The sequence below is a fragment of the Neopsephotus bourkii genome, unplaced genomic scaffold, assembly GCF_033783945.1.
Source record: "Neopsephotus bourkii isolate Nb327-2 ecotype Australia unplaced genomic scaffold, CSIRO-AGI_Nbou_v1 NB_1557, whole genome shotgun sequence".
In the NCBI taxonomy this organism is placed as follows: Eukaryota; Metazoa; Chordata; class Aves; order Psittaciformes; family Psittacidae; genus Neopsephotus; species Neopsephotus bourkii.
The window spans coordinates 56,570-77,308 of NW_026902033.1; the positions used below are offsets into that span (position 1 = coordinate 56,570).

Here is a 20,739-nt window from a genome sequence, read left to right on the forward strand (position 1 = left end):
AAGCCAGACCTCACTCGCCACTGCTGTTAATGTTGTTATGAGCCTGTTTGTTGGGTTTGGTGTGAGTAAGGGAACAACCAACACAGGCTGATGGCATCACCTTCCTCAGACGTGCCCTGAACATCCCGTGTGTTCATTATGAGCTGAGAGGGATACCTTGTGCCATGGGTTAAAGATCGGCTCATTGGGATCATTTCCACCCTAAGGAGGGTTTTCCCCAATCCCTGCTGTCAGAACAGCCCAAATATTTACTCATAGCTCTTGTTTTCCAGTGTAAACCCACGTTTGGCCTCTGGTGCCACCACTGAACACGATGCTGACTGACCCATGCACAGGAAACGCTGCCTCCTGTGCAGTTCACCTGGGTTCTGATGGATTCCAACGTGATCCCAACATCCACAACCCCTTTGGATCCCCCCCTGGGCAGCCTCACTGCGAATCCCAGTGCTGCAGAAGAGGACACGGATACAGCATCCAGAGCCTTCTCTCTGTCCATAAATGACACTCACTAATGGGCAGCGTGCCCAGCTCCGGCTCCTTCTTGGGAAGGGGGAAATGAGAGCGGAGATGGAAGCAGAAGCTGCCACAGAACTTCAGTATTGAATTTCCCAGTGAGATTCCGGGATCTGGGAGGCAGCCGGAGCCCTGCAGCCGTGTGTGAATGAGCTGTAAAGCACAGAGCAGAGCATCCCAGGGGTACCATCCATCATCCCAAAGCGAGTTACTGCCCTTCTCGCTGGCTCCGACCAGGCTACGGCCTGAAACAGGGACCAGGAGAGCTGCTGCTTGGGATCACTGCCAGAAACCGGGATAGAAGCAAGCAAAAGGTTGTTTGGCTCTGCAGAAATCGTCCCCCTAATCCCAGCCTTATGAGAGGCAAGTGGGGTTTGAAGAGCTTCATTCTGCCTCTGACACGTTTTGGGGCAAAACATCATCAAATATCATGGGAACTTCAGACCCAGTGGGGGTTTCTGCCCCTTCTACCCCCCGGCACGTGCCTCTTTTCTGCTGGTATAAATGGGTTAAAGGGAAAACTCCTGGTTTTCCCGGGAATCATTCCCTTGGCAAGGCTCGTTCCGATGAGGTTCATTGCGCGTGGCAGGGAGCAGCAGCGCGGCTGCGGCGCTGGCTGTCAGATACCATCTTTAATATCCGCAGGAGCAGGATGCTGCCGGGCTGCGCTCCCCAGCCAGGAGCACGAGTACAGCCTGTGGCTCCTCCACCCCCATCGGGGTCTGTCACTGCTGCAGCACCTCTGCGGCTGCCGCTTGTCAGCTGGCAGGGACGGGCACAGGTCATAAAGCGAAGGCAGGGGAGGAGCCAGCAGCACTTGGGGTGTTTCTCCCAGTACCCCCAGAACTAAAGCCCAGCACCCTGTGGTTTCAGCGCCAGGCACAACCGCAGTGCAGCGACAGCCGTGTTGGTGTGCTGGGGCTGTAGCTCGGGGCTGTAGTGGTGCTGCTGCAGTGGTCATTGAGGCTGTGGTGCGGTTCTGGGGGCTGTGTTGCTGTGGTGGGTGCATGGGCAGGGGACCAGACGCAAGTGGAGGTGGAGGTTCGGGGGGGGTGTAAGTACAGGTGCAGCTGTAGGTGTACAGAGAAGCACAGACAAGTGTAGGAGCAGACACAGCTCCAGGTATAGGAGCACATGCAGCTGTAGGTATAGATGCACATGTAGGTACAGGTGCAGATGCAGTACAGATTCAGCTGTGGGTTCAGGTGTAGGTATGGGTTCAGCTGCAGGTGTAAGTATTGCTGTAGGGATAGGTGAAGGTGGAGCTGTAGGTGCATGTAGGTACAGTTGCGGGAGCAGGTGGTGCTGTACCTCTAGATTCAGGCCCCGATGTATGGTATGTACAGGTACTGTTGTTGCTGTAGACGTACAGCTACTGTTGTAGCTGTAGTTGTACAGGTATTGTTGCAGCTGCAGAGGTACCGCTACTGTGACAGTTGCAGATGTACCAGTACTGTTGTTGCTGTAGCTGTACCGGTACCGTTGTAGCTGTACCGGCACTGTTGTACCTGTGGTTGCAGCTATAGGCGCAGGTACCGCTGCTGTTTCTGCACGTAAAACCCAGCTACCACCCGGGCGCCCACGTGACGCGGCCGAGGCCCCGCCCCGGGGCTGGTTGATGACGCCGCTGCACGGCATAGGCCAGCTCTGTGATGACGCCATCGCAGCGCGCCGGCCGAGGCGAGGGAAGGCAAGGCGGCCATGGCGCAGCCGGGTCCCGCTGCCGGTACCGGCCGGGTGGCGCTGGCGGTGGCGCTGGGCGCGGCGGGCGCCGGGCTGGGCCTGCTCTGCGTGCTGAGGCCGTGGCGGCGGCGGGCCTGGCCCAGGGGCAGCGACCGCGAGGAGCCGGCGGCGGAGACCGGGCGGAGGAGCCACGGTAGGAGACGGGGCTGCCGGTTACTGCTGGGCTCCGTGCGGGGCCTGCTGCTGCCCTGCGCCGGGCTGAGGCGTGGAGAAGGCCCAGGGGGGACCTGATGGGTGCCTCCAACTGCCTGACAGGAGGATGGAGCCAGGAGGGGCTGGGCTCTGCTCCCAAGGAACAAGGGATGGGACAAGAGGAACCGGCCTCAAGCTGCACCAGGGCAGGGTTAGATGGAGCTAAGGAACAATTCCTGCCCCAGAGGGTGCTCAGGCATTGGAACAGGCTGCCCAGGGCAGGGCTGCAGGCACCGGCCCTGCAAGTGCTCACAAACCCTATAGAGGAGGCCCCAGTCCCATGGGTCAGTGGTGGCCTTGGCAGTGCTGGGGAATGGTTGGACTGGAAGAGCTTGAAGGGCTTTTCCAACCTGGGTGATTCTAGGATTCACAAGAGCTGCTCTAAGGCTTTAACTCTCCTCACCCACTGCCAGGTTTGGAACTGCAAAAAGCTGCCCCAGGAACCACACTGGATTTATTTACGTGCAGGAGCAGGACTTGGTGCTGGCGCTGCTCAGGCTCTGAACTGGGGCTGGTGGCACCAGCACTGAGCAGGAACAGAGGAGCTGTGGCTGCCCCATCCCTGGCAGTGCTCAAGGCCAGGTTGGACACAGGGGCTTGGAGCAAGCTGCTCCAGTGGAAGGGGTCCCTGCCCGTGCAGGGGTTGGAGCTGGAGGAGCTTTAAGGCCCCTTCCCTCCGAGACCATTCCATGAGGCACAAGCATCAGGTGTTCCCCTTTAGCATTGTGTATAGTGCAGAGGGGTGGATTTCAAATGATTTTACTTTTAGGAAGAGCTTCTATTTGAAACTCCTTCCTGGAGTGTCTTTGGTTTGTCTTTGCTGCTGCATTAGGGCAGGAGTAGTTCGTGCACAGTGTTTTAACCTGTGATCTCACACAGCCACCTTTGAGATACTCATCCTGTAATGTTTTCCTGCTGCACCCCCTGTAGGATGAACCACACAGAGGAGCAGATAGACTCGTACAGCTTCGATAGGTTGGTACCTGTGGCTGCAGTGAACATCTGGCCCTGGTTGTTGACCACACGTCTTAGAAGGAATCAGTTTGTGCAGTTGAGCTTCACCTGAACCAGCAGCTCCTGAGCAGAGCCAGGAGGATGAGAGCATTAATTGGGCTCTGCTGATGGGAGAACAGGAGCAGAGACAACTGCTGCCCATGCAGGGTGGGTGGTGGGGAGAGGTTCTGGGCAGCCCCTTCATGAGAAAGCAGCAACAGAAGTGTCCTGAGATGGGGAAAAGAGACCAGGGGAAAGGTTAGAACCTCGTGCGGTTGACTTAAGAGAGTCTGGGGTTTTATCTCTGAGGCTAGATGCATTAACACAGGGTACTGTGGAGGATCAACCCTTTATGTCTGCAGATCTGGCTGCTCTTTGAGGAGGATTCTCTTTCTTTTTGCTGTTGATATAAAAAGAGTGTTCTTTCTTAACAGTTGACTTATCTAGTACTATCTGAAGGGGGCTATAGGGATGCTGGGGAGGGACTCTTCATTAGGGACTGCAGTGACAGGACAAGGGGTAATGGGTTAAAACTGAAACAGGGGAAGTTTAGATTGGATCTAAGGAAGAAGTTCTTTCCTGTGAGGGTGGTGAGGCACTGGAATGGGTTGCCCAGGGAGGCTGTGAATGCTCCATCCCTGGCAGTGTTCAAGGCCAGGTTGGACAGAGCCTTGGGTGCCATGGGTTAGTGTGAGGTGTCCCTGCCCATGGCAGGGGGGTTGGAACTGGATGATCTTAAGGTCCTTTCCAACCCAAACCATTCTGTATTTTTGTATTTACCTATAATATTTATGAGCTTTCAAGAAAACCTATTTAAAGTCCCCAGGTGTGAATCCATTCTTCCAGGCTGGTTGCTCACACTCTGCAAGAAGGTTTAAGGATCAGGCAGGCTGATGAGGTTTCCAGGCACTCAAAAGTGGGCAATGCTGTATTTTAATGGCTAAACTTCTCTCTGAAGTGTGATGTCTCCTCTTTGGGCTCATGTAGGGCTTTTCCTTGAATAAGAATAGAGTTGTTTGGTTTAAGAGTAGGGTGTTTCGGCCCAAGTTAGCTTCCATTCTCCTTCTCCATTGCCCCAGTTACCTGGCAGGCTGGTTGCTTCTTGACTTGTGGCCTCCTGGGTTCACTGTGGGTCAGGAGGAAAGCACAGTGTGGTGTTTCAGTGTGATGTTAGGACAGCGGTGTGGAGAACAGGAGTTGAGGAAGGAATCTTCAGTAAGGACTTCAAGCAACCCAAAAGTAGCTTGTCCGTCTGCAGACTCTTTGTGATGGTCACTGCATTTTGGTGGTCGCAAGGAAGTTTTACAAGGGATTCTTGTGGAAGTGTACTTCCAAGAGCTTTGTTTGCCCCTAGTTGCTATTGCAGATCTCTTCAGTGTGGATAGAGGCTGGTGTCAGGCAAGGGAGCTGCAAAACAGTTGAAGAACCCCAAAGGTCAGGTAGGCAACAGTGCTTGAAATCGGGCCTCATCCTCCACCTCCTGAGGACAAAATGTGCTACCATTTCCCATGTGAAATCCCTTCCCTTTCCCCTCTGCTGAGCTTCTCCTGTTTCCTTTCAGTCATGGCCAGAGCTCTGGCTCCTGTGGAGGCAGGCGACAGTGCTGTGTACAGACCTTTCCCAGCCCACGATGAGCTGGTGGATGTGCTGGAGCAGCTTGACTTCGTGGTGAGGAGCCTGTCAGAGCTGAGGAAAGAAGTGGAGGAGCTACGGAGCAGCCTGCAGAGCCTAGCTGCAGAAATCGTCTGTGAGGTCAGGTATGGATCTGCCCCTCGCTGACTTCCTCTCCTCGTGCACAGGTTTGCTCCATAGCATGGCAGAACAGCCGTGAGTATGTTAACCCTAAAAGCCAAAAGTGGAGAAAGTGTCTTTCTGGTTTCCACTGGGATTGTGTCTTGACATCCAGTGAGATTAATGGAAAAAGCCTGTGTATTCTGTCATGGTTGGCTTTTTTCTCATAGAATATCAAGTAGAGACACTGGCTTCTTGTTCTGAACTGGAAAGGTTCCTTGTGGTGTGAATGTTTGCTTCTTGCTATTGCTGTCTTCTCTCTCCTGCTGACTATAGTAACTTTTGATACAGGATAAAAGGTGCTGTGTTCTGCAGGGTGTTTGAGGATTCCTTTGCCTGTTCCCTGGTGAAATCAGGGGAGTGGGTGTGATACAGAGTCACAAAGTGGTTCCAACCCCTTCCACTGGAGCAGCTTGCTCCAAGCCCCTGTGTCCAACCTGGCCTTGAGCACTGCCAGGGATGGGGCAGCCACAGCTTCTCTGGGCACCCTGTGCCAGCGCCTCAGCACCCTCACAGGGAAGAGCTTCTGCCGAAGAGCTCAGCTCAGTCTCCCCTCGGGCAGGTTCAAGCCATTCCCCTTGGCCTGTCCCTACAGGCCCTTGTCCCAGGCCCCTCTCCAGGTTTCCTGTAGCCCCTTTAGGTATCACTGTGTGTGGATGGCACACATGGATTGTATCTGGACCAAGGCTGTGCTCACTGTAGAATATGACTCTTGGTGTGTTACAGGAGTAAGTCACATTGTGAATTCTGTGTAAAGTGGACTGGATAGAATCTGCTTAAAGGGAGAAGGAAGTGAACCAGCAGTCATGTCCCTGTCTAATGATCGTTTGTTTCTCTTTCTGCCCTCCTCTTAGGTCTCACCTGGAAGAAACCCAGAAGGTTTCTCGCCGGAGGCGCTTTCCCTTTCCCAGAGAAAGAAGCGATTCCACGTGCTCCAGTTCCATTTATTTCACAGCCAGCTCAGGAGCAGCCAACACGGACGATGGGGAAAGTGAAGGAGGGTGAGCACAGCAGCAGGGCAGGAGCAGCTCTCAATAGTCTTGGGTGCCCAGTTACCTGTGTGCAGTTTCTAACATAAAGGAAGGGATCTATTTCCTCACTAAATGTCTGACATCCTGGTTTTATTTGCTTTTATTGCAATAACTAAAACTGCCAGGGCCAGATTGAGAGAATTGCAACAGTCCTGACTGAGAGAAGCAGGGGAAGGAAAAAGCCCAATCAGATACAGGTTTTGAGGCTTTTTCTTCAGCAATAATTTGATGAGAGAAGCTTTTAGAAAGAAGGGAAGTAGAAATCCAGCCTGGGGCTGGAGTGAGAGTTTAGAAATAACATTTCCAGGCAGTAATATATTTTTGAGTCCCTGGAAAACTTAAAGTTAAAAATCTGTTCCAATTAACTAAAATCTTCAGCCTGGAGAAGAGAAGGCTCCTGAAGGGGAGACCTTAGAGCAGCTCCAGTGCCTAAAGGGGCTGCAGGGAACCTGGAGAGGGGCTTGGGACAAGGGCCTGTAGGGACAGGGCAAGGGGAATGGCTTGAACCTGCCCGAGGGGAGACTGAGCTGAGCTCTTAGGCAGAAGCTCTTCCCTGTGAGGGTGCTGAGGCGCTGGCACAGGGTGCCCAGAGAAGCTGTGGCTGCCCCATCCCTGGCAGTGCTCAAGGCCAGGTTGGACACAGGGGCTTGGAGCAAGCTGCTCCAGTGGAAGGGGTCCCTGCCCGTGGCAGGGGTTGGAGCTGGAGGAGCTTTAAGGTCCTTTCCAGCCCAAACCCCTCTGTGGTTCTATGTGAATGTCTTTAGCTAGGGTACTTATGGATTCTTCTCAGTGTGTCACGCTTACTTCACTGTTGCGTTGCTGAAGTTCTTGTAGTTTAATAAGAGGTGAAGAGTACTGTGTAGTTCAAGAGCACTGGTAAAAATCACAGTATAGGTGAAGTTGCTGTCATAGGAGATAGATATTGAGGTCTATTGCATAAACAGATGTGAGTGCTGCCTTTCTGATGAAGCACTGCTGTGTATTCATCAGATGGATTCCAGAGCTCCTGAGATGTGTGAGGATGCGCCAAAACATGCAGCACTCTACTTGTTCATGGCCATGTCCATTTTCCCAGGGGAGTTGAAATGAGCATGATGTAAAGAGAGAAGGTAATTACAGCACAGGGCAAGGCAGGCAGGATTTGGGCATGATGTGCTGTCCGTTAGCAGCTGAATGACCAGTGAGCTGGTGCAGGCTGGCACTTGGCAGCAGGGGTTTTTCAGTGGGGACAAAGCAACCCTTGCTGCAGCAGCCTCTGGAACAGAGCATGCTTACTGCCGGAGAGCAGGGGTTGTGACTGCCAGAACTCATGTCACTTTGGTGTTTTATCTCTAGTAATTGGAACTGGTGAAGCAGGAAAGAGCTGCTGTGAGCTCATTCAGCTCTAGAAGGGCTTCACTCATCTGAGTGGGTGTTGTATGAAAGCAGATTTAGGGAACAAGTGATTCACGGTGGTGTAATAGGTAACGGGGCTGCGTAACGTCTTACAGTGATGGAGCTGGATCTGAAGGCAGGACTTTGCTGTGTAGGTAATAACAGATGCATTGAGTCATCAGGGTGCCAGTGTACTTTGTAAAGGTTGTTGAAAAGGATGGACTTTGCCAGCAGATACCAGCCCGTGGTGTTGTCTGGTCATGAGAAAGTTTTAAATCATGATAGAGGCCAACAGCAAGTCAGAGGTTCAGAGTTTAATGACCAAGGTGGAGAATTGGTGGATAAGCAGCTGTCATATGATTAAAAACCCCCAAATTGAATAGTATATAATTTCGTGCTCTGGCATTTGTCCTATACAAATAGGTATAATATTAAGTTTGCTCAGGACCAGCTGCCTTTGTTACTCAATACTGTCTTTTAGAGATGTAAATACTGACATTTTCTAGTGGAAAATCGAGGTGGGAAATGTAAATTTTGGAATTAGCAGCCTCTGGGAGGAAGGATGAGCCTGTTCCCAAGAGCTAAATTCCAGCTCTGTATTCATTTCTGGCAATCCTGTTCCTTCAGTGCAGTTCAGAAAGAGGACCTCGGGTTTCAGCTTTACTTTGTAAACCACACAGGCACAAGCATCTTCTCTGTTTCTTATACAAGTCATGGGAATTGTCTTGAGCTTTCAGGAGTCCAGAGGTCTTGGATGCTTAATTCCCCACCTTGCTCTAACACCACATTGCCCTTTTGAGCCTCTTTGCCTCCTCTTCCTATGGGCATTTTGTTCCAGGTAGTAGGTTTAGTTTTCATCAGGATGGGTGCTCACCAGAGGCCTCCACTTACTAAAGCATTAAGAGCTTTCCATCATCATAAACACAGGAAAAGAGGCCTGCTAACATCTAAATCCCTCAATCTTTCTGAAAACTGTGTTTATGAGGTTACATACAGCATTACTTGTCTTTTTAAACTGGCAGCATCTTGTCTGAGCTGTCCTGGAGGAAACACACTTTGGGGGTGGATGAAAAAGCCTATAGGAGCCACGTGTTGCTGCCTGGTTTCAAGACCATGTTGTGTGTCGGAGCCTTCAATGTGGAAAGTGTTTTCTAGCTGGAGCACTGGAATCTTTGCAGCTGCCAGTCGAATGTAGTTATACAGTGTCACAGCTGTGCTGCATCATCGGTTAGGGTGGGACATAAGAGTCTGAGGAGTTTAAGTATCAAAATGAGGTGGTCCAGAGAACTAATAATATCATAAAAAAATACCAAGAAGTGAGGTTTGTAATCTGAAATAGAGCCCTGCCAGTGTCACCTACCACTGTGCAGCTGCGTTATCCATGGATTTAGTGCTGCCTACATAATCTGCAGCAGGGCACTTGGTTTCCTGGTATGCCTAACTTTTCCTTTATTTCTTGTCTTAAAATGTTTCAGTACAAAGTGTGTGGTTTTCAGTTTATGGATGAGGGTTGGAGACTGTGGGCAGTGAGGGTGTTCATCTACCCTCTGTCAGAGAGGGAGATGCTTGAGCATTATTGATGGTTCTCAGAAAGCTGAAGCTTTGATAGCCAAATGTGTCTTGTTATCTGTGTGTGGCCAAACTGCTGTGGCTGCTTTCTTCAGATAGCCACTTGGGTCCCATATCTTTGTCTCCAGGCGAAGGCAGCTTCATGCCCAGAGCATTGGGCTCTCCCTTCAAGGAGAAATTCAGCTTGGACAAAAGGGAGAGCACCTTTTGGTGCTTTCTATATATATACACACAAGGCCTTGGGTGCCATGGTTTAGTGTGAGGTGTCCCTGCCCATGGCAAGGGGTTGGAACTTGATGATCTTAAGGTCCTTTCCAGCCCTAACAATTCTATGATTCTCTCTATACATACACACAAAATATACATATATAAAAATATAAATATATGTTATATTTTAATTATTATATAATTATGTTATTATAATTATATATAATACATATAAGCTATATAGTCTAGAAATACATATTTATATATTTTTATATGTATTATAAATCTTAAATATTTATATCTATGTTTTTATACTTATGTGTATAGCCTACATTACTTACAACCCAAACAGAACTGTGCAGAGGTGTTTGTAACTGAAACTCAGTACATGCAAGTTCTATTAATCAATCTAGTTTCCTTCTCTAGAGAGTGAGGTTAGTAACCAAATGCCCCCAGACTTTGAATTCTAGCAAGACTTGTGAAATTGGCTTGGGCACTGTTTGGTTGGGTAACAATTGCAGGCATCCCCTAGAGTTAATCACTGATGGGATTTGAAGTAGCCTGCTTCAGGAAGAGAGCTTCCTGTGAAGATAAAACCAAGAAAATACCAATGTAAAAGTGCACTTGCTTAAGTTGCTGGCTGAGTTGTGCTTATTCTTCAGTTAAAACTTGCAGGTAAATGTGAGTGGGACAGATAGAGAGTCTCCTTTAAAAAGAAACTAGTTCTGTAAGTAGACAGCCTGCAGCAGTGGTATCAGTCATATATAATGGTGATTTAAATTTCCAGCTTATGTGCCTGTTTATGACTTTGGGGAGCTTAATTTTAGCCACTTTGAGAAGCTTTGATCTTGGCTTTATCCTGGTTCCTTTGCCTAATTGAGCAGCTTATCATTGCCTGGGGTTCTGTACATGTGCTGTCTTTTCGTGGCTCATCTGCGCTCTCCTTCCTGGATTTCCTGCTCATGTGAAACAGTTGTGCTCACTCTCCTGCTGTTTTGCACCTCTTCATGTCAGTGTGAACAGGCTGTTTCATACTGAGCATTCAGACAAGCTGGAGGTACCAGATCCTGCTAGAACAGCTATTGTGTCTGGAATTCCCTGGAACAGGCAGAAAACATGAGGTTATGTTTTCCACATGGATGAGCGTGTTGGATTTTCAGTTGAATTTCTCTTTTATGATCCACACACTGAACTGAATTGGCCTGGCTCTGTTCTTAGTTGGTTTAAGCATTTTACATTGAGGATAGAAGGCCTAAGAGTGGCTGTTATGCTGTGCACGTGAGAAGTGGGTGCTTATGAGCGAGTTCTGCTTAACTTCTTGGGTCTACCCTATTCATTTTGTTGAGGTTGTGTATATTAAGAATCATAGAATCATAGAACAGTTTGGGTTGGAAAGGACCTTAAGATCATCCAGTTCCAGCCCCCCTGCCACGGGCAGGGACACCTCACACTAAACCATGGCACCCAAGGCTCTGTCCAACCTGGCCTTGAACACTGCCAGGGATGGAGCATTCACAATCTCCCTGGGCAACCCATTCCAGTGCCTCACCACCCTCACAGGAAAGAACTTCCTCCTTAGATCCAATCTAAACTTCCCCTGTTTAAGTTTTAACCCATTACCCCTTGTCCTACCATATTACATGAGGAACAGTGATTGGTTGTTATTTGTGACACTGGACTGTGAAATGTTCTCCAGGATGAACTAAGGTACTCCTCTTCCTCTATTAGGAAGAGTTGGTTTTCCCCATCCCAGGTGTATAAGCCTGTCACAGGCTGCAGAGCATCTCCTCAAGCTGATTCTGCCTTGTGGTGTTTTATCTCAAAGGTACAGCACAGCCAACGCTGAGTCTGATTACGACCGGGAGTCTGAGAAAGACAGCGAGGAAGGGGAAGATGAAGTGAGCTGTGAAACAGTGAGAACTGCACGACGGGATTCCCTGGATCTTGTCAACGAGGATGAAACCCATTTAGTCCTGGATTCCTTCCTGGAGGAAGGGCTGGAGCAGCTCCTGCAGCAGGCTGACCGCTTGCACAGCGGGGATGAGCAGGAGAAGAGAGAGGGGTTCCAGCTGCTGCTCAACAATAAGCTGGCGGTAAGGGTTGCTCTTTGTATTCTCAGCAGTGATTTCAGCTGAAGAGGAAGAGGAAATTGTATTTCTTAGCAGGGTCCTGGTCCTGCCCAGCAGCTGGGCCAGCTTCCAGTGGCCCCCTCCTCAGGAGCAACTGGGGAGTGGGCTGAGGGCCAGAATTGTTCAGGCTCCAGCAGCCAGTTCCCAGTCACTTTCTGCCTTGGAAGTCTGTGTCTCATCATGTCATCACCTTCCCTGAGAGAGCACAGTGCACATGTGTAAAACCATAGTGCTGCGTGTATACAGTGAGCAGATGTTTTGAGGACCTTTATCTTGTTGCACGTGCAGTGGCTTAATCCATGTTCAGGAAGCTTGCCCTTCCGAAGGACTGCCCAGGCATGTGTGCTGGTTCATGAAGTAAGTAAGTTGCATATTCAGGCAGAAGGCTTAGGTGACACTTATGTATATATTAGTTAATGAGATTAAAAGCCTGGAGTGTGCCACCTTAAAGAATGGGTCTTTTTTATCATGTAGGTGATGTACCTGCTCTTCCCTGTGAGGGTGCTGAGGCGCTGGCACAGGGTGCCCAGAGAAGCTGTGGCTGCCCCATCCCTGGCAGTGCTCAAGGCCAGGTTGGACACAGGGGCTTGGAGCAAGCTGCTCCAGTGGAAGGGATCCCTGCCTGTTGCAGGGGATTGGGACTGGAAGATCTTAAGGTCCTTTCCAACACAAACCATTCTGTGATTCTGTGTGAATTGATCCCCTGGTTTGGTGAAAGCTGGTGCTGAGGAATTCGGCAGGAATTGTTCCTCAGCTCCATCTAACCCTGCCCTGGTGCAGCTTGAGGCCAGTTCCTCTTGTCCCATCCCTTGTTCCTTGGGAGCAGAGCCCAGCCCCCTCCTGGCTCCATCCTCTCTGTGCACTCCAGCACCAGTGCAGGCATGTCCGTGCCTGCTGCAGCCCCTATGGGAGCCCTGGTTGGGGTTTACTGAAGTACTGCACAGCCAGCAAAGGAAATGTTTGTGTTACCAGCTTTCTAAAGAGCAAAACCTCTTGGCTTCTGTATTTTCAGAAGGAATAAAAGGGGAGAAATAACAAAGAACTTGATCAATTCTTGTTTCAAGTAGGTTGGGTTTTTTCCTTCCCACCAGGAAGCAATGACAGGCCTGTGGGCTTCTCAAGTTCTCCTGTTTGCTTCTTTGTGATGATGCTCCCACTGCAGTTTATTTCCAGTATTGTCACAAAAGAAACCAGACTGTTGGTGGTCGTGTTTTCATTTTCAACACTTTTTTGGTTTTTTTTTAAGTAAATTTGAATTTGTCCGAACATGCATGCTTCAAATTTAGCAGAACACCTCCAGTACTGCCCCAGGTTTCAGGACAGGGCAGGATGGGGAACTGCTGGAGCAGGCACTGAAGCATGCAAGACATAAGGTTGAATTGTGATATTTAATCAAGAGGTGAGCTTTGGGGTGAGTTTTTGCCTGGTGTGTTGAGGTGAGTGGAGCTGCTGGAGACCTGACCCCAGTATAGCCTCCAAGTGGAGGGTTCCTTGCGAGAAGGCAGCAACAGTTAGACCTGTACCAGCAGTGTCGCATTGTGAGATAAACTATAAATGTGGCCACCCAGCTTGGTTTTGTGGTGCTGTTCTGGTTCTTGTAGACCTGGGGCCTTTTAAGGTGTCGAGAATCATCTGTGTGACTTCCAGTATATGCCCCCCTTTGGTTTTTCTTGCTCAGTGGCAGAATGGATCTCTACCCGTAACGTTTATGCTTTCACTGCAGTATGCAGAGCAGAAGGACTTCCTCTGGCGCCTGGCCCGGGCACACAGTGATATGTGTGAACTCACAGACGACGCAGATGAGAAGAGATCCTACGCAGCTGATGGTGAGGAATTGTGTGCTTGAGGCAGAGGGAGGGGGATGCTCAAAGCTGACATGACACCTCAGAGGTACAGACCCTGCACTTGCAAACAATGTCATGCACTTATTTTCCCTGTAACCTTTTTTTAGGTTTGTTTCTCAAACCTTTTATCCGTATCATAGGATCCCAGACTGATTTGGGTTGGAATGGACCTTAAAGCCCCTCCAGTCCCAACCCCTGCCACAGGCAGAGACCCCTTCCACTGGAGCAGCTTGCTCCAAGCCCCTGTGTCCAACCTGGCCTTGAGCACTGCCAGGGATGGGGCAGCCACAGCTTCTCTGGGCACCCTGTGCCAGCGCCTCAGCACCCTCACAGGGAAGAGCTTCTGCCTAAGAGCTCAGCTCAGTCTCCCCTCGGGCAGGTTCAAGCCATTCCCCTTGGCCTGGCCCTACAGGCCCTTGTCCCAAGCCCCTCTCCAGGTTCCCTGCAGCCCCTTTAGGCACTGGAAGACTGTTATAAGGTCTCCCCAGAGCCTTCCCCAGGCTGTGGTATTAAGATAAATCAGCTTTTGCTGTAACACATTTAATTTTGTGTGGCAGGTATAAAAAAGAAATGTAGTTTTAAACGTGTAGTTACTTAGAGGAATCAGTTTAGTTCCCTTGTTCTTCTTCACTCCTGGATGTGGTTTCTTTGCAAGATTGTAGGTGGGTCAGAATAAAACAAAATCATCATCCCTGTTACAGTTTAGGTGTGAAACAGAAGATACTGTTCTCAGTAATTTCTGTCCTGTTATGCACATAGATAAATATAGTTCTATTACTATATCTAATAGAATCACTCTTTTCTGGAAATCGGTGTAGCCATTTAAAAGATGAAATTTTAAGTTTTATTTTGATAATAGTGCTTAGTTTTCAGCTTTTTGAGACCAGGCTTGTTCTTGGAGGAGAGAGGGGAACGTGGGGCATGTCCCAGATCTGAGGCTGTTAAATGCATCAAAACAAACCACTGCAAGCTCTACTCAGCTCTCTTACTGTGGTGTGGAAGGTGGCTTTGCTGTAGGTGACTCTGCTTCCAAAGGGGGTGAAACCATCTTGACAGGTCAGTGCAGTTGGCCACTGCACTGAATTTGCATGACTGGTTTGAGTGGTCTTGGGTGTTCCCTCACACTGGAAGAGGATGGGATTCTCTATGGGATGTTTTCAAGACAGCTGTATTATAGGATTAATAAATATGACTTTGATGCCATTGTATTGGTGTGCTCTGAGAGCCTCAGAGAAAGCAGCTGCATTTGTGACCTCTGACCACTTACTTGCAGGCAAAGAAGAGCTGGAAATCGCCTTACAGAAAGGGGACCAAAGTGCTGAGTGCCACCAGTGGTAAGTAACTTCTTCCTGCTTGCTTTTAAGAACCACAGGATAAGGCCTTGGAGGTTGCTGTAAGCTGAGCTGCTCTTAGGACATCAGTGGTACTTTCTGTAAAAAGCCATCTTGAATAGCTTTGGTTAACTGGAGTCAGGGTTAACAGACTAGTTTGGTTCTTATTATAGTCATAGACTGTGCTTGTACCAGTTCAATTCTGAATGTCTCTGAGACATCATGGCCAGTTCTTTGGGTACTCAGAACAGCTTTTGTGAGGCTGCACCTCACAAGCTGATGTACTTTGATAGTGAAGGACGAACTTCAGACGAGGCTTGGACAAACAAGCTATTGACAGGATGAGTTTGGGATTGATAAGTACAGTGAGCTCCATGTGGTGTTTCCCGTGCTAAATTCAGCAGGCTAAACTGCAGATTCGTTGGGCTCCTTCATAAAATCATAGAATCAAGACTGGTTTGTGGTGGAAGGGACCTTAAAGCTCCTCCAGCTCCAACCCCTGCCACGGGCAGGGACCCCTTCCACGGGAGCAGCTCGCTCCAAGCCCCTGTGTCCAACCTGGCCTTGAGCACTGCCAGGGATGGGGCAGCCACAGCTTCTCTGGGCACCCTGTGCCAGCGCCTCAGCACCCTCACAGGGAAGAGCTTCTGCCTAAGAGCTCAGCTCAGTCTCCCCTCGGGCAGGTTCAAGCCATTCCCCTTGGCCTGTCCCAAGCCCCTCTCCAGCTTTCCTGCAGCCCCTTTAGGCACCGGAGCTGCTCTCAGGTCTCCCCTTCAGGAGCCTTCTCTTCTCCAGGCTGCCCCAGCCCAGCTCTCTCAGCCTGGCTCCAGAGCAGAGCTGCTCCAGCCCTTGCAGCAGCTCCGTGGCCTCCTCTGGACCCCCTCCAACAGCTCCATGTCCTTCCAGTAGCTGAAGCACGTTTACTTTGAGAAGGTGAAGGGCAGTTTGGTTAGCAGCTTTCCTGGGATCATGCAGCTTCCCTTTCCAAAGGTGGGAGGGGATTCTTTGCACAGCAGCCAGCTTTAGGTCTGTGCCTGTGTGGGATCCTGCAGGCACCTTGGCACAGAGATATGTGGAACTCCACCAGCAGTGCTTCTGGTTGTGCAGACTCTGGGGAACAGCTCCCAGAGCAGCCTGTTCCATGCAGGGTGTGGATGGGCTGCCAAGGGATATGTTTCACACAGATAACTTGCAGAAATCTGCTTCCTGAGTTGGAGAGTTTGCTATGATGGGGCCCTCCTTATTTCCTTCCATGAGCCTTGTTTCCTTTGGCTCCTTTTCAGCCCCCTGTAGAGCAATGTGTGCAGCCCCCAAAACCAAGCTTGTAGCTAGCTGCACACAAAGTCTTGAGAGTTACATATTAAATATGAATGAGGTTTTCCCTTTGTGTTCCTCCAGTATTTGTGGGTTAGTTTGTTGGGGTTCATTCAGTTACTGCCATTTTGATAGTGCTTTATGTCAAGAGATGCTTGCTTTATATCAAGAGATGCTTGCTTTATGTCAAGAGACGATGTATTTGCCTCAGTGAGCTAGGTCTGTGAGCGTGGGCTCAGTGCTGTGCCCATGTCTCTATTCATCTTCATTCTGGAGTAAGGAGGAACATTAATTCTTCTCAGACAGCCTTTTATAGCCTACTGAAGAGTGTCTGCTTGCCTGCACTGCTGTGCTCTGTGTGGGGATGCTGTTTGTCACTCAGCAGAGCACTCTGGCTTTGAGGCAAACTGAGACAGCAGCAGATGGCTCTTTCTTTGTAAAGATAGTCTATTTTTTGCCATGCTAAATGATGAATTGATCTGCACTTCATCCAAGCAGGGTGTTCCATGTTCGTGTAAATCCTGCTGGTGGTGAGGATCTCAGTCAGGAGGTAGGCAAGGGGGCAGGTACCTTCCTCATTCAGCAGCCTGAGTGACCAGGCTTGGGTTGTGGCTCAGGTAGGCGCTGAAAGGATTCTTGTCCTTGCTTAAAAACACCCCAAAAGAGGGTTTGGAGAGGGGTTCGGATATCTGTATAGGTAAAGGAGCATCCTTTTGTGGTGTTCTGGTGAGCTCCTCAATGAGCAGTGTTGATGAGCAGTTACTGTGAAGGGCTCACAACACATAAAATAGAATAAAAGAGAAATGGTAATTTTTAGTGGAAATCACTGGGAGAACAGGATGCTGGGTATCTTCACTATGTAAGATCTGCACTCTTATGAGATGAGTGTATGTGTCTGGAGGGTTGGTTTGGACTGCTGGCATCCAAACAAATGCCTTTAGCATCTTGAACAGACTGTGTGTTCTAGCTCTTAGGAATGAATTGCTGTTCTCCATTTGATAAGAAGGAGGAATACTGGGACAGACAAGGTGACCCATCTCTAGCAGATTTTGGTGTGTGCCTTTGCTGGCTTAACGTTTTGAGGGAATGGGGTTTTAGTTGTAAGGTTGTCTTGAAGTGTGTAAGCCACAAATGCTGGATCTTTCATATTTTACAAGGTATAATATTGATAGTTCAGCTTTGGAATTCATCATTTACAGGGGGCAGAAGCAGTGGGTGTTACGGGATGTTTAGTCATGGGTCTGCAGTAGAAAACCCTAAGCCTCTGGAGCTGGGATGTCCTCAGTGCCTGTGTTACACCCTGTGCCCACCAATTCCCACAGCAGTTTTGGTGCAAGAGGATGCAGTTCCTGTCCTGTGGGACCCATTTCTTGTCCAGCCAGGGGAGAGGCTTCTGCACATCTACATCTTGCTTGTAACTCGGGAGAGCAGCTGCAGAAAGGGCAGCTGGAGGAAGGAACCAGCAGAGCAGCATGTGGGAGGCCTGGAACGGGAAGGGAATATGTAACTACCTTTACCAGTCACAGAAATAATGATTTCTGCTGTAAACGGAACAGGAAATTATTCCCTTTCCAGCTCCGTGTGGCTCATGGGATGGTTACAAGCTGTTTTAATTGCAGGCTTTTCTTATGCTGATTGAATTTACCTGGAGAAAAACACTATTGCTCATGAAATGATGCCTTGAAAGATACATGCATACACATACATATGTGCACACACATATATACATATATATATGTGTGTGAAAAATGTAGGATAAAACATGGTTCCAAAGGACATTTTCATAAGGAGTCAGTTTATTATCTTTCATCACCCATGTTACCTTTCCTGGATTTTTCTCCCACCTCCTTTTTCAGACAAAAGTACAGGAATTCCTTGCAGAGCACAAGTTGTGGGAACAGCAAGGATGTGTGATGCTAATGTGATGATCCTTTTCATTCTTACTTCCACATACAGTCGTGAATATTGTCTTTCTCTTTTCCACAACATCCTAAATGGGCATTTTAATAGAAATATCCCAAGTGATTTTAACATCTCCCCTCTGTGATAGGGGTGTGTGAAGCCTTGTACAGGTATTATAAGGGCTGCATTTTTCCTCATTTCATGTTGTCTGTAATTTTCTATCAGTTGCCACTTATGGATTACCTGTGATGCAGTTGTGCTGGTTCTTGTGCTTGCTCATTGCTCCCTTTGCTGTGTGATTTGCTCCTGTTGCACAATCATTCCCTGTTTGTTTGCTCTGAGGTGTGATGCTGGTCGAGCAGGACAGAAGATACTTCACATGCAGTCATCAATGCAAGTAAAGCTTCCCCTCTTTCAGTCCCTTCTAGTCACTGCAGTAATCAGTGACATTGTAGAGCACCAAATGAAGAAAACAAGGGTGTGAACAAGAGGGGTTTGTGAGTGCTGGCAGTGGCAGTGCTCTGGGGAGCATGACCAGCTGCAGCTTCAGGGGGTTTTGTGGCTGGCTGCTTTGAAGGCTCTGGCAGCTTCATAGTGAATGGTTTCTACAATGACAGAAAATCACTGGAGGTCTGGGACTGTGTGTGGACTGGCTTTGGGAGCTGCCCAGATGTGGGGGAGAGCCCTTTGATGGACCTCCTGGATTGTCTTGACAGAGGCTTGGTACAAGGCTCTTCTTGTGGTCGCTTGCTTCATGGAGGTCAGTGGGTGCCAGGAGACCCATTGCTGCAGGGCTGGGCAGAGCAGTTAGCTGTGGTGTGGTGGGACTGCCCTCAGCTCTCCTTTCCTGGGAGGCACTGCTTAGGAATACAGGAATATGGGAGAGGTGTGCTGGGGGTTTGGAGTATTTACTGCCTTTAGGATACATTTGTGTGCTGTACGCTGATTGGAATGATGCTGAGTGTTCTTAATGCCCGTGTTATCCTCTCTTATAATCACCTGATTCTTACTTTTGATATAGACAAAGTCATTCTCTGCTTTGATTGTAGAAGATCTCTGAACAGGTATTATGTCCCATTGAAGTGACTGCTGCCTGAGCTGATTTCAGCTCACGAAGAGGAGCACAGGGCAAACACTTGTTCAGGTTTCTAAGTCTGGTCTTGCTTGCTTTTAGGGGTGGATAGAAGAGGCCTCAATCGTTGCACAGACCTGTGTGCTTTGCTGCTTCGACTTCACAGATGAAGTGAGAGAAGCAGTTGTGGCCTCATCAGAGTTCCCTGTCGTTGCAGTGGGGCTGTTTGCAGCACAACTCAAACACGTACCGGCAGCTCTAGGGATCAGGCAGGGGTAGTGAGCTGTGTGTTTGCCTTGGCTGCTGCTCCTCTTGGTAAAGAAACAGTGGAAGTGCAGCCAGAGCAGTGAGGGATTTCAGAGCTCCACTGGGGGGAAATTTTGCAGGTGCTGCTTTAGCAGCTTTTGTTTGAGTTGGGTATTTCCCATTGGAAATTCAGTGCTATTTTCTGACTGCTGAAGCTGTCACTGCAGGTGTAATAAGCTTGGCTTTCCTGATGATATTCTGTATGTTATAGAGAAGCAGGAGAAGGATATTTTGTTGGGTTGGATGCACCTCCAAAATGCACGGTCTCTTCTAAAGAGCCTGTCACTTTGGAGAAGCATCTTACACACTCAGTAGTCACTGAATTGTGCATCAGCCCTTTTAACTTCAGAGAACCCCAGCCTGGTTTGGGTTGGAAGGGACCTTAAAGCTCCTCCAGCCCCAACCCCTGACAAGGGCAGGGACCCCTTCCACTGGAGCAGCTTGCTCCAAGCCCCTGTGTCCAACCTGGCCTTGAGCACTGCCAGGGATGGGGCAGCCACAGCTTCTCTGGGCACCCTGTGCCAGCGCCTCAGCACCCTCACAGGGAAGAGCTTCTGCCTAAGAGCTCAGCTCAGTCTCCCCTCGGGCAGGTTCAAGCCATTCCCCTTGCCCTGTCCCTACAGGCCCTTGTCCCAAGCCCCTCTCCAGGTTCCCTGCAGCCCCTTTAGGCACTGGAGCTGCTCTCAGGTCTCCCCTTCAGGAGCCTTCTCTTCTCCAGGCTGCCCCAGCCCAGCTCTCCCAGCCTGGCTCCATGGCAGAGCTGCTCCAGCCCTCACAGCAGCTCCATGGCCTCCTCTGGACTCACTCCAGCAGCTCAACGTCCCTCTAATGTTGAGGGCACATTGTGCCACCGGCTGCTGCTGGTACATCTGCCTGCCTGTGGGTAGATACCGGTTCTTTGTAAAGTGGTGGCATTCCGGATATGACTTGAAAAGATGGCAGTACTTCAGGGTTTAACTCTGTGTTGTACTGCCCAGGTCTGGCCAATTTGGGACTGTGTCTGGGTTTATGAGCTGAGCGTTCCTCTTCAATGGATGGATTAAACACGGGAGTTACTTTCAGTATATATTAGGGGCAGAAGGAACTATACAGCAGATCAGAACTGGTGTTAGAAGATAGTTCTGAAGTTAGAGGAGGAAACATAGCATGTAGCTGGAGCTGCCTGAGAGCATCCGTGACTGAGGAGGGTCCCTCCCTTCATCAGGGGTGTTGGAATCCTGTTCCATGTCCTGAGCCACCCGGGCTTTGAGAGTGGGAACACCAGAGGAAAAGAAAGTGCTCGAGAATATGAGCAGGGACAGAAGGAACCTCAGCAGGGATGAATATCCCTGCTCTTGGAAACAGTTAAATAACTTGACATTTACAGTCTGTTGGGCATAAAGAGAAGTGAGACCTGGGATCTTAAGAGTTCAGTGTGTCAGTAGAAAG

At 49.4% G+C, this 20,739-nt stretch overlaps 1 protein-coding gene across 3 annotated transcripts in view; it reads left to right on the forward strand.

Moving 5' to 3' along the window:
* Positions 1-2,329: 2,329 nt before the first annotated feature.
* The window catches only part of RMDN3 (regulator of microtubule dynamics 3), a 29,127-nt gene continuing 10,717 nt past the window's right edge, over positions 2,330-20,739 (forward strand). For 2 of the 3 annotated variants that reach the window (XM_061370979.1, XM_061370981.1), the window contains exons 1-5: positions 4,817-5,198; positions 6,087-6,233; positions 11,239-11,506; positions 13,266-13,368; positions 14,660-14,720. In XM_061370979.1, coding sequence (XP_061226963.1) covers positions 4,933-5,198; positions 6,087-6,233; positions 11,239-11,506; positions 13,266-13,368; positions 14,660-14,720 — 845 coding nt within the window. In that variant the 5' untranslated portion in view covers positions 4,817-4,932. Of the gene's footprint in view, positions 2,390-4,816; positions 5,199-6,086; positions 6,234-11,238; positions 11,507-13,265; positions 13,369-14,659; positions 14,721-20,739 lie in introns of those variants that run through there. The other variant, XM_061370980.1, reaches the window with a different exon arrangement.